Genomic DNA, 13,841 nt, shown 5'->3' with positions numbered 1-13,841 from the left:
AGAGGGGTAGAGAGGTGTAGAGGTAGAAAGGTGTAGAGGGGTAGAGGTAGAGAGAGGTATAGGTAGGGAGGCTGAGAGAGAGGAGGTAGAGAGCAAGGATTAGAGGTAGACAGAGAGGGGTACAGGTAAAGCTATAGAGAGAGGGATCGTGGTAGAGAGAAAGGGCAAAGGTACAGGGAGAGGTAGAAGAGGTGTAGGCAGAGGTGTAGAGAGGCAGAGCTAGAGAAAGGTAAAGGTAGACAGCGGGAAGGGTAGAAGTAGGTAGAGAGGTAGAGGTCGAGAGGTAAAGATGTAGACGTGCAGAGAGGTGGAGGTGGAGGTAGAGAGAGGGGCAGAGAGAGGAGAGTTAGAGGGAGGTAAGGTAGAGAGATAGAGAGGCAGAGGTAAAGAGATAGGTACAGAGAGGGTAGAAGTAGAGAGAGGGGTAGAGAGAGAGGTGGAGCGAGAGTGGTGGAGAGAGAGAGAGAGAGAGAGAGAGAGAGAGAGAGAGAGAGAGAGAGAGAGAGAGAGAGAGAGCGCGCGCGCGCGCTAAACACAGTGTTTTCCCTGGGGTGGTGTGAATACATTGCTATGGGCAACCGAAATAACACTAAGGCTGCAATGCCCAGACAGGAGGAGGGAGGAGGAGCCATCACATGCTGTAACAGAAGGAAGCGTGAACATAGTGTGATGGACGACAAAAAAGTTCCCTTTGTGAAATCACATAGGAGGGAGCTAAGCACACAAAGGAGGAACATTTAGAAAAATGCACCAATAAAAAGAAAGAAAAGCACAACAAAGAACGAACGACAATAGTGGGCACGGTTAAAGCCCATAGACTGAATAGAGCATGTTTTGCAAACAGCACATGCACACTGCCTAGGCTTGACCTAAAAAAAGAATCGCCTCTAACCTAACATCTTACTAAAAGGTTGTGATGTGCAAAGCATTACCAAGCCACCACACAAGTTTCACCACTTTCTCACTGCTTCACAAGTCCATGTCCTACACACTTGAGTAATAGATCACTGCAATGCTTAACAGTAGCATCTAACTCCCACACACCATATTTTTGTCACGTCAGACCCTTTAGATTAACGTTCAGACAAAGCTCAAGGCATAACAGCATCACTTTTTTAGAGTACACCTTAAAGTATCATGACATTCCATGATCAGGATTCCTTGCAGCAACTTTATTTCCCTACACATGTCTGCTATCCAAAACACACTTTAGTTCACTGTTAGACTACCAAAAGCATCCTTTAGTTAACCGACTGACTAGAAAACCACAGACTGTACTTATTTGCCAAAACCTCATTTTATCACATCATTTATCCATCAGCTGTATGCTCAGTAAAGCTGCAAATCCAAATATTGTCCTTATTACACCTTTTATTTAAAGGATCACCACACTCCCTTTCTTATGTGGTTTGACAGTCAACAAAAATACTGTCAGTGACGGATTACGATAAATTGGGACCAGTTTTATATACAATTAAAGCAATGCAGTATCGATCCAGAGAGAGAGAGATGTGCAAAATGAACAATAGCAGCCTCCAGTTTCTCAATCAAGGAAAGGATATGTCCCTCAAACTGGAAGAGGCTTTGTACTTTTTTTTTTTTGTTTGGTTTTTTTTGTTTTGTTCCAGTGTTATGAATGACACCGTTTGTGAAATAAGTTCAATCGATTGTACTATGCTTCAAACGATTTACTTTCACTAGAGTGAGCATTGCCTACCTTCTATAGCTCTTCATCTATTCTCCTATACCCCAGTGCTGACACAACATCCATCCATTTAAATAAGCACTGATTCTGATCTTTTCTTGCATGGACTAACACACAGGCATTACAACAAACACAAATGTGCTATCAAGAATCCAGAACCACTGGCTTTGCCAATATTTATTCTTACTTTGCAGGGCGGGCTCATTAAGGCTACAACCATCTGCCTCTTGTGAGCTGTTGATCCTGTTGGCGGTACATGCGAACATCACCACTCAACTTCCTGATCCAACATAACCAGTGATTTGTAAAGGAACAATTACAGAAAAATATTAACTCCCAGAAATACAATGACGTCATGCTTCCATTTGGTATAATGAGAGTTAATGTATTGATAGTACTCTAGTCGCGGTATGAACGTTTACAGATTCACCTCTAACCATGTTCTGCATGCATGTCAATATATGTCTCAGGGAGCGAGACTGCAGCAAAAAAAAAAAGGTTATTCCTCTGCCACATTGCACACATTGGAGCAAGGGCCATTTTAGGAGCAACAATATAAACAAAATTTAGAAAGTATCAACAGTTTGGACATACCACCTAGTGCTCCTAAAGCTGAAAAGCCGTTGTCATTGTGGTTTTATTCAGAATAGAACATTTCCATCAAATAGATGGTCAGGATACTATGTAGATCAGTTCGTAGATAGTTATGTGCCTGTGAAAATAACTTGTCCTGAACGTCCTTGTTATGTACAGATGGGAAAACGTTGTTCGACATGGAGTAATGCAGAGAGAAAAAAACAAACAGAAGATGCAATGGTGAATGCTTCACAAATTATAATAAAGAAAAACTTTGTTATGCCCCGCTATGTGAGAGTAGACTGTTGATGAGCACAAGGAGGGGTACATAGGGTGCACTGCCCAGGATGCGCCAGACACAGACCAGGACAATGTAGGTTATGACAGATAACGCACTGCCCCAATGCAGCCGTGAGCGTGCCCCTGCAGCACATGAGTGAAGGGCTGCTAGGCTGTTTCAAGCAGCTGGTCTGTCTATTTCCAGGGAGCGACACCGCCCGCTTTTGTCTGGCTGTGGGAGTGCATGCAGGGTCGGACTGGGATAGAAGATAGTCCAGGGAACCGAAATAAAAGTGGACCCCTATTGGTGAATTAGACAGATAAAAAAACTGGACCACGTTCTCAAATTTGGGCTAATTTGAGCTCGTAAAGACACACTGTATACGTATGCTGCAGGGTATGTCTTGGACTTCTAACAATAACATGTTGTTCCTCCTCGGTGAGAAGGAAGAGGAAAATGACTGCGATCACCTGGATACCAAACATCTTCCTCAACAGCGAGTGCCTTGACACATAAGTGAAGAGGTTTATAACGGTAATCTCTTTGACGTCGACTGCCTCAACAGTGTACAGGAATGCCAGTCCTGTTTTTTTTCTTCTTACTTTGTTTCCCAGAGATATCTGCAGGCAACCAAGGAGAATGTTGAGGTGAAGGCTGAAGCTCCCATTGGCTCATCAACAGTCTTTGCAGATGACAGGGCAGAATCGGGAGGTCGTGTAGGCTGTGTAACTCACTTTTCTCCCTTCACAGTCCCTATAGTTCTGATGAAAACATACCTTCCACTGTCAAAAAACAGCACAAACATCGTGCCTAAATGTTTTAGAAAAAAAAACAAAAAAACAATCAAACAGGACAACAGACAGATCCCAGTGTCCATTCATTCAGACACAGGAGTGCAGAAAGATGAACATGACACCAACTCCATCGAAAGCCATCTTTTGGGATACCTTTGTCAACCAGCTGCCTTAAATGCATAGGCCGGTTTATCCCTCAATGTTTAGCCTCCAGGACAGTTATGCACAGTCAGGCATTATTCTTTCATTTTTTCTACGTTTTTAAAACTAGAGAGAACGGAATGCTTAAATCTTAAGTTTTTCTAGCATTTATGTAGATGTTTTATGTCTTAAAATTATCTAAAATGCCTTTTAAGGCATACACATGTGGCTTTCCTACTTAAGAGAAATTCTTCTTGTGGAAAACATGTAATGGGATCCTGCAGGGCAGACGAAGATATTCAATGCTCATGACTATCAGCAAAGATCTTATTACAGAGAACACATTTTACCTTTTAGACTTATCCTTCGCATTTATATCAGCTCCTTGCTTCAGAAGAAAATCTACCATATCTTGGTGGTTTTCGGCAATAGCAAGCAAAAGAGGAGTGCAACCTTCCTATTAAAAAAAAAAGGAATGTACATTCAGATTAACAATGCAACCCGAAAGAAGTAATGATCTACAACACAAGATAAATTAACACAACAAACCAGCAATACATAAATTCTACAAGAGGTCAATATAAGAACACAATCAATTTACTTAGGTAGTCTGCCATGCTTCAACCGATGCAGGTTGTCACAGTAAATGTAACATGAGACAGACAAGGTGGTTCATTTCCTTGTACATGAAGTTTCACATGGAACACTACAATCTCTAAAATACCCCCCTTCCCACGCTCTTAAAATGAACATTTATAATGGCTCGTATGTCATTCCAAATTGAAACAAAGCAACAGCCCTCTTCATTTAATTCAATTCCAAACATTAAATTACACAAATGTCAGACTACTTTACAATGCTAAGCAGAAAGAAGTACCAATTTTTAACAACATACTTCGGAGGCAAACATAGGACAAATCTTCTATAACGCTCTACAAGGTCACAGGAATATCAGAAGTATGCTAAAGAAGACCCATTTGACATAGCATAATTCTGTTCCTTAACATGCCAGGCAAAGGGTTGCCAAGGAAGGAAAGATTAGGTTACTTACTTTGGCAAACAATCTCTCTAGTGGACACTTTATCCACCTGCAGATTTCTCCCCTCCATACTCTTTTCCAGACATCAGAAGGAGCCCGAAAAGTTCAAATAGCTCTCCTCTGCCGACAGGTGGTGCTGCGGTACTGACTTCACCCCAAAACTTACATCAAGGAGCATATATAGCTCTAACCTGGCGTGCTATGCCGTTCTCTGTCCTTTTTTCCTCACACCCCCGAGACAGAGACAAGGCTCATCAAACCCACAGAAAATGTAATGTGCGGAGCTAAGGAGGACCTCATTTAAAATCCCTAGACTACTCTTTAGAAAGTAGAGGAGGACCGGAATCATATTGATTGTACACCAGAAAGATCACTAACAAAGCTAAGTAATTTGCTCTTCTGATGGATAACTTATAGCTCCTGATTCCTCAACTCAATCAATACCTAGGTCCTACCTCCAAAGTAATGAGACTGAGGACATGGTTCAAACCAGGAAATCCCCCAAAACACATCTTACAAAATCGTCATCCTTGCTGATATCAAGACAGTAATGTTTGGTGAAGGGACATGCCAAAGTCTAAAGCAAATGTCCAAAACGGGGACATCCTGAGATAACACTGAAGAGGTGTCATTAGCTCTGGTGGAATGGGCTCCAATGCCCTCTAAGGGCACTTTCTTGCAAAAGTGTAGCAGATCTTGATGTGCAGAGGGATCCAGCTAGAACTTGTCCACTTCTGACTTGCTCTGTGTTTCTTGGAGACAGCGAAGCCAAGGAAAAGTTTGTCAAAAAAACAAAAACTGTAGAAACCAAAAGTGCTGCAAAAATCCAGCTGATGCAGGCTCTCCTCCTTAATTGGAAAACAGATAGCTAGTCAAAAGGTAAGGGATTAGCCTATGTGAAAAGGAGTAGCTATTTTAGGATGGAATCAAACCTTAGCCAGTAGGAATGGCTGGTCTAGTAAACATTGAAAGGAGTTCAACAGAAACTGCAACTTCCTAAAACACAGAGTTGAGCTAATGCTGCTCATATTTCTTCATCACATGCATGGGAGTAGTGTTGTGTCATGTAGGATGCCGTTACAGAAGGGTCACTGTGGAGTCTAGGAGGCCATTGAGTTGGGCAGTGTCACCATTCAATGACAATACAGGTGCTTGAACAGTAGTTCTAATGCTTTCTGAGTGGAACGAGTTCACTGTCTTTAGTAGAGATTAATGATACCAGGCCAGCTTTGTTTTACTGACAATGTGTTTCCAAAGAGTGTGGTTTGGGTACACGGTGAACCTAAAAAAAAAACTACAACTGGGTAAAAGTTGGGGAGCAAAGCCATCAACATTTAATCTCATTGAGCATTTGCAGATACATCTATTATTTCCAAACAGCTGTTTTCATACATGCACAGTGCTATCAAAAGTATACTTCATTGGTCTTTTTTGACCTAAATGTATGAAGGAAACTTTCTGCTGGCACGCTTGTACTCAGAAAAAAACCCAATAAATGACCTGAATAACATGAAATTCTAATATGGCTTTTAAGAGGCTGGATGGCCAAGTCCTTCTTTATAATTTATTAGAACTAGAAAGGCCACCTTCCAAGAAATATACTGCATGTTTGACTTGTGCATGGGTTTGAACTGGGCAGTCTTAGGTTTGTAGAGGAAAACTTTCAATTACCATTGAAGGGCAGACATCCTGACAAGAGACAAGACTTTCTAAAGCAGCTTAAGAAATCTTAATCACTGGGATTGCAGTAAAAATTACTACAGATGGGCATTTGGTACAAGCATAAATGACTGTCAAATGTACTCTTAAAGATAGGACCTAAATCAAACACAGAAGGTAAGGTAAGGCAGTTTCTTCTTGACATGTCCTTGGATTATCTATTTTTCCAGACACAAATACCAAACATCTTGAACGTAAATGAATATACTGATATTGTTGAAATGTGCTCAATCTTCTTCAGCTTTTGCAATTTAAAACGCATTAAAATGCTCATATTGTACCTATTCAGGAGACAGATAGACAAGTTCAGTGGTTAAATGCTCTCATAAGGGACTGTGAATAATATCCTGAAAAGGCGATCCAGCCGGCACATAACCCTCAAATTTGTCTCTTGCCACAGGAGAGGATGTTTTTGTTCTGTTTTGACACAAAGTAATGACAACAGTCAGCAGAAAAGGAGCCGACAGTAAAGCATAAAGACATGTTTTAGTCAATTGCATTATCAGTGTATTTGTTGTGAGTTAGGCTCTGGAACCCTGCACAAAAAATCTACAATTTTAGCTATTAATGTAAGGGCAAAATAATTAAACAATTTGGAGACTATGTTCTCAAGAATGTAATAGCTCAGTGTTCACTCATACTCTACCAAGACATACCTACTTCGCTGATTTATTCTGAGGTTTTAAAGGCAGAGTAGGTGAACTGCTGAGATCTGGAGATCTCAAAATAAACATAATATTTTCTGAAACTGCCTTAAAGGCGCACTAATTTTGTGCTTCACAGTTCGCTGAGGTAACTCATTTTTGTGGTATTTTATGCTTGTGTCAAGATGGAGTTCGACAGCAAGAACCTCAGTGCTACTAAGAACTTTCCGAGTTCTGACCAATTTATATAGTATGACTGTTCATTAGCCTACAATTTTTCTACCTTGCTAGCTGCTCGATGTGAAACTCTAAACCATTCATTGAGGCATTTGTCACAACTAATTATATATAAAGACATTTATGGTATTACACCTGACTTGTTCCAACTCCGTCACCAGTAAGGGGGTAACTGCATAATGGCTAGGAAGCCACACAGTCCTTTATACCCTGGCACCACTATAAATCAAAACACTCTTTAAATTTTCCTATAGGGAGTTAAACTTTAAGGTACACAATGCCATAAAGATTGAAAAACAGTGAAATTATACGATGGCTATTCTGCAGCACATAGAATACACTTATGTTCTTTAAAGGCTATTTAAGGCTATTCAGCAACTTTTGAGTCTGAGATTTTCTTAGAGTACTGGATAACTTGGAATGGTCTCGATGTTGATTTCTCATATCAGATGTGGTTCACCAGATTGTATAGGATTCTGGATGCTTTCCTTAAAGCATGCATTACACTATGACACAGGTGTACCCTGATCACCAGTCACCCAAGTATCAGAAGATTAAAATGATGCCCACCTCTGCACAGCAGCTTGAGACATGTGGGGTCGACTTCAAGTCAAAGGCCAGAGCTCTGAACAAATGCTGCTTGTTTTAACCTTGAAGGGAAGGACAAACTTCATGACTGATTTATGCAAATGTATGTTCTGTAAATCTAGGTAGCATTTGCTGCCAGTTAAAACAGGAAAAATAAGTGTGCTATGCCACAGCATTGGTTTTGTTTATATTGTTTTATTTTATTGTTTAATCAGTTTGAAGTAGGCATAACAAACATAGCATCCCAGACAAAGAGATACATCATGTTATGTATCTTCTTTCTCATCAGCCATTACAACAAAGATGTCAAATTATCAAATTAGCCCACTTAGCAAGATGTCAATTTAGCAGCATAGAGTATGTCATAGAAGTATAAAGGACAGGCCGATTCTTTCTGTGAATTTCATTTTTTTGTTATCATAAAGTAAGATGTTCATCGACATGAGGCAATGTGGGGTTGACCACATGGCCTGGCCTGCAGCCAGGTACTGTGACTAAACCCCGACGCCCGCAGCTATTGGTCTGCAGTCATGCGCTGCACGTAGGCACCCAACCCCCACTTCTAAAAATATTTTTGCACCACAGATCAGTGGTGATTCTACATCGGTGGTGGATTGGTGGATTCACAGAACCCCCCAAGGAGTGATCTGTCAAGTGGGGGACAAGAAAAAGGGCCCCTGTGTTCCCAGCCGGCTCCTCATATTCACTTGCATTGCTATGGGAGTCGGCATTGCTCCAGCCCGGTGGGAGCAGGTGCTTATGTTCGGTGTTTCCCTGCCCACAAAGCGTGGACAGAGAAACAAATGTCTGGTCCCACCTGGCGGGAGCATTTTTAAAGTTCCGCCATGTGGGAGCTAGCAAGCCGCCCCTGCCGAAGTTCCTGCGAGTGGGGAATTAAAGTCTGCTCTCACCTAGCAGAAGCTTTAAAAATCCTCGCACTGAGTGGGAGCAGACATATATCCCTGCCCACACTAATGTGGCAGATAGCTAGAGCGTGGTCCAGAAAGATAACTTTTTGTGATTTGGTGCAAATCCGTTCACTATGTTTTGAGCAATTAAGCAAAACTACTGTGTCCCAGGGTGGGCTACCCAGAACACAATATTTGAGCCAGCCCTGGGGCATGGGCTCCCCGGGGCCTTTAAAGGCTCAGAGAGGGCAGTCAGGCGGCCCCCTCCTCTTTCCTATGGCATTCAGCATCAGGGGACACAGGCCTATTAAGCCTCGGGATGGGAGCTGTGCACCCTCTCCCCAGTATTGTTGTTATTCAGCCCCTGGAGATGGGGGTCCCTGGGGCCTAATAAGGCTTGGGGATAGAGCAGCGCAACGTCCTTCCCTTATTTTCCAACATGGCCTCGGGCTGGGCTTCCCCTGGGGCCTCCTCAAGGATTGGGGAGGAGGGCTACACACCCATCTCCTAAAAAGGAGTATTTTGCAGTTCTCACTTGGCCCTGGCCTACCCCAGGAGGGAGGGGCAGGGATTTATTATTGATGCATTTGTGGCAAAATGAATTAAAAAAAAAAAAAAAAAAAAAAGTTTGAGCCCAGGTGGGATTCTGACCGCCAGGACTAGGGGGTCAGGGTATCCCTAGCCAGCTCTGTTATGTCTGTTTTTAGACTTTTTTCTTAAGATGGCTGCTGCCACATCCTGGTTGATGTGGTAGCAGCCAATCAGAGCTCACCATTACATCTAGCAGTGTACGTGGAACCTCTGCAGTGAGAAATATACAACTGAGTTGCACCTTAATTGCTCAAAAAATAGTGAACAGATTTGCACCAAATTACAAAAAGTTATCTTTCTGGACCACGCTCTAGCTATCTGCCAAATTTGTTGCACATCTGTTAAGCCTTTTGCACTCTAGCTGTGTCTAAAGTTTCTGTGGAAAACAGAATTGGGAAAATATGTTTTGGAACTCCCTCCCCCTTTTCTCAGTCCCAGCCTGACAGGTCGCGCCAAACATTCCATGCATAAACGAGGCAAAAAGAGTAATTTTTAAAAAAGTTATGTGAATATTTACCAATCTGCGCCAAATTTATGAAGAACACAAAAAAGGCATATCCTAAGGAAACACAGTCCCAAATATAACTATTCAGTGGCAAATCCCTCTAGGCAATATACACATACAAATTCATCTATAGAAAAAGATTCTCCCAAAGACTGCAACAAAGAAATGAAGACTATGGTTGTAAAGTACAGAAGCTTAATGCTACTTTGTGAAAAAACAGCAGATGTACTTGTTCAACCTAAACTAAGATCTTATGGGGGGGGGGGGGGCTTGAAACCCACTAGGCCCCAGGGATTGTGTTGTGTGAGTGTACGTGTGTGTGTGTGTTTTTTGTGTGTTGGGGGCACCCCTTGGGCAAGGGTCGCCCTTCCCCAAAGGGGGGCCATTAGTGTTGGCCATTTTTGCCCCCGTTGGGGGCAGATCGGCCTATTTTCTTAGGGCCATCAGAATCCTCTTAGGCACCAGGGATCTTGTGTATGTGTGTGTGTTTCGTGGGGGGGTGTCCCCTTTGGCAAGGATCGCCACCCAAAGGAGGACATGACTGATGGCTGGTCTGCCCTCCTTGGGGGAAGATCGGCCTATTTGTTTTTTTTTTTAGGCCCATGGGCAGAATCCACTTAGGCACCAGGGATCTTGTGTATGTGTGTGTGTGTTTTGTGTGGGGGCACGGTCCCTTTGGTAAGGGTCCCCCCCCCAAAGGGGGCACATTACTGATGGGCATTTCTGCCCCCCTTGGGGGCAGTTCGGCATATAATCCACTTAGGCAAGAGGGAAAATTTGGAAATGCTTGGTGGTGGGGTGTTTGTCAACTGGCGAAGTATTTGTATGTGAGATTATAACAGTTTATTTTTCTAGTTTTTGTTCTAGTTCAAAGTTTTTGCTTCCTTTCCTGTGGATCCTTGCTGTTTTTGCAGTATTTGACGTGTGGTTTGCGTAGTTGCATGTTTTAGGTAAGTAAAAGCAATTTACTCCAAAGGAATATTGTTGACATGCACGAATGACATGTTTGTAGGAGGTGTACTCAATGCAGGATTGTGTGTGAAATTGTCCTTAGATTTGTGTGCACAATGATATTTGTGTTGTCTAATGTCTAATTTGCTTTTCTTTTTTCTTTTTAGTGGGATATTATTGGTGATCTGTGTCTGTTCAAAGTAGTTGCTGGAGAGTCTAGCTTTTTCAGGCAAGTGACTGGTATACTTTTTGAGTACATAACTCTTTTGATAAAGCCACACTTTGTTTATTACCAGTGCTGGTTGTTGTTGGCGCTTTTGTCAAGTTACACTTCTTAGAAAGGGTCATGGCTAGCCGCAGAGTCACCACTCAGCAGGTTGTTGGCATGCTTTTTGAGTCGTCTTCTGACCATAATTATGAGACTGACTCTGCATCTGAGGCAGAGGAGGAAGTGAGAGATTCTGGCAGTGAGTTTCTGTCCGAGAGGAATCTGCCACTCTCAGTGCAGATGAAGGGCCTGCTTTAGAGGAGGACACTGATGTGCCAATAGTGCAGCAGCCTGGAGCTGAAGGATTTCCCATTGGAAGACCTGACACCTGGATTGCCCCAAAGATGGAGCAGCCACAGTTGCCTGCATTTACTGGTCTCCCAGGGTGTAGAGTCAATTCGGCAAACTTTTTGCCTGTCAATTTCTTTCAGTTGTTTATGGACAATGTATTTTTGGAAGAGACTGTTGAGCAGACTAATTTGTATGCAGAGCAGTATTTGAGGGACAACGCGGCCAGACGTAGGCCACACTCTAGAGCTATCCAGAGGATTCCCACAAATCTGGATAGTTGAAAAAGTTCCTAGGTTTTACTTTTTTGATGGGGTTGATAAGGAAGCCGTTGCTGGCTTCTTATTGGTCAACTAGTCCCTTGATAGCAACAGCTATTGTTTCCTGCAACCAGGGCTCGTAATCAGTATTTGTTTCTTCTTCGGATGCTGCATTTTGTTGACAATACTTTAGCCTTGCTACAAGATCACCCTGACTGTGACCGTCTTTTTAAGATTAGGCCTGTCCTTGATCATTTTGTAGATCGTTTTTCAGAGGTTTATGTTCCAACGAAAAAAATATCTGTAGATGAGTCTTTGGTCCTGGTCAAGGGGCGTTTGGTTTTGAAGCAGTACATTCCTAGCAAGAGGGCACGGTATGGAATTAAATTGTATATGCTGTCAAAGTAATACAGGATTTCTAGGTAGGGTAGGGTAGGGTTTCTAGGTAGGGATTCCAGTATTGACCCCCCTGGATGTCCGCCCACTTTTGGAGTTACTGAGAAAATTGTGTAGGAACTTGGTAGATTACTATTTGACAAAGATCACCATTTGTATGTAGATAACTTCAACACTGGAGTGAAGTTGTTCAAGGAATTGTTCAGAGTGGACATTGTTGAGTGTGGCACAATCCGCTCGACCCGGAAAGGCTATCCAAGGGAGCTGGACTGTAAAAACCTTCAGAGGGGACAGTGCAGTGCCTTGCGGAATGTTGAGTTGCTAGCTCTGAAATTTGCAGATAGAAGGGATGTCTACATGTTAACTACCATACATGATGAGTGCACTTAACCTGTGGCTGTTTGGGGTCAAGTTGTTGAAGTGTGCAAATCTGTGTCCATTTTAGACTACAATAAGCACATGGGTGGTGTTGATAGAGTGGTCCAGAAGTTGGAACCTTTCACTGCTATTCGTAAGTCTTACGTTTCATATGAAAAGTTGGCCATCCATTTGTTTCATTTAGCAACTTTTAATGCTTTTATTGTGTTCAAGGATTGCTTCCCTGAGTCAAGGATGAAATTTGTTAAATTTCAGGAGTCGGTGATAGAGAGCCTTATTGTGGTGGAACAGGCAAGAGTTCCTAGAGTAGCAGTGGTGGAGGATGTGGCTAGATTGAAAGATCGCCACTTTCCTGATCACATTCCTCCCACTCCCAAAAAAGACTTTCCCACTAAGAAATGTATAGTCTGTCCCCGATGAGGTATCCGGAGGGAGACTCTGAACTACTGCCCCGATTTTCCTTCTAAGCCTGGGCTGTGTGTGGCCAGCTGTTTTACAAGTTACCACACCTGAACTAATTAGTGGGAACTACCATGACTGAAAACTGCCTGTTCTGTTTTGTTTTATATTTTTTGTTCAGTTTCACAGTTGGCATTACTGTCATGCATTTAGTTAGAGCTTTTGAGTTTGTAGTTTTGTACTTATTTGTAATTAGTTAGTCTTCTCTTTTTTGTTTAAAAAAAAAAATTGTGATGGCGGTGTGCATGGAGTGGCGCCAGTACACACACTCCCATCAGCTGGTGTGATTGCTGTATCAGGAATGTGGGCGAATGAAAGTGATGGGCCCTTGAATGGCGCAGTCTGCTGATGCGAGTGTTGTAATGTGCTGGGCCCGCTGTGTGAATGGTCTTGTGCATGTCATGTATGAAAGGTGTGAATGGACTGTAAAGTGGCTGGTGCCTTGACGCAGCTCAGTTTTTTGGCCTTTCAGTTATTAACAGTGAATTTTATTTTTGTGAAATCTCTTGTTAAAAAAGATTTGATCTGCTGAACCATCTCTCACACACTTGCCAAATCCAACCAGTATGTGTGGTAAAAATGACAAAACCTGCTCCGCTGTAATCAGGCGTCGGAGCACACCCGTGACATGCTAGGTGTCTCAGGTGGGACCCCGATGATGAAGCACGCCACCAACTTGGTTGGTGGGTAAGGGGCGTCTTCTTAACATAACCTAAGTGTGTTTCTTTTCACATTTTCAGTGTTTGGAACATCACAAAAGGACGTGGACACATCAAAATTATCTATTGCATCACTACCTGTTTTTCAAGGGGGGAGGTGAGGTCACTTGTGTTTTAGATCCTAGGTGCGGCGATCATCTAGAGGAACCTACCAAACCCAGACACTTTTAAAAACTTGACACCCAGAGGAGTCCCGGGAGGTGTGGTTTGCGTGGATCCCCCAACATTTTCTTACCCAGACTCCTCTGCAAACCTCAAAGTTGCTTAAAAAACATATTTTCCTCACTTTTCTTTCTAGGATTACCGCGCCAGCACAAATTTTCTTACCACCCAGTGTTCCCCTCAGTCTCCCAAGTAAAATTATACTTCACTTGTGTGAGTCCCCAAAACAGAGT

The 13,841-nt window shown here is 42.6% G+C and overlaps 1 protein-coding gene across 14 annotated transcripts in view; it reads right to left on the bottom strand.

The window, feature by feature from the left end:
• The window catches only part of ANKRD26 (ankyrin repeat domain containing 26), an 829,339-nt gene that overhangs the window by 687,106 nt on the left and 128,392 nt on the right, over window positions 1–13,841 (bottom strand). For all 14 annotated transcript variants that reach the window (XM_069228894.1, XM_069228896.1, XM_069228898.1 and 11 more), the window contains exon 4: window positions 3,847–3,953. In XM_069228894.1, coding sequence (XP_069084995.1) covers window positions 3,847–3,953 — 107 coding nt within the window. The remainder of the gene's footprint in view (window positions 1–3,846; window positions 3,954–13,841) is intronic.

This window comes from Pleurodeles waltl, chromosome 4_1 (genome assembly GCF_031143425.1).
Source record: "Pleurodeles waltl isolate 20211129_DDA chromosome 4_1, aPleWal1.hap1.20221129, whole genome shotgun sequence".
NCBI classification, from domain to species: domain Eukaryota; kingdom Metazoa; phylum Chordata; class Amphibia; order Caudata; family Salamandridae; genus Pleurodeles; species Pleurodeles waltl.
Note: the sequence above shows the minus strand (reverse complement) of the source record. Positions and strands in the feature narration are given on the sequence as shown.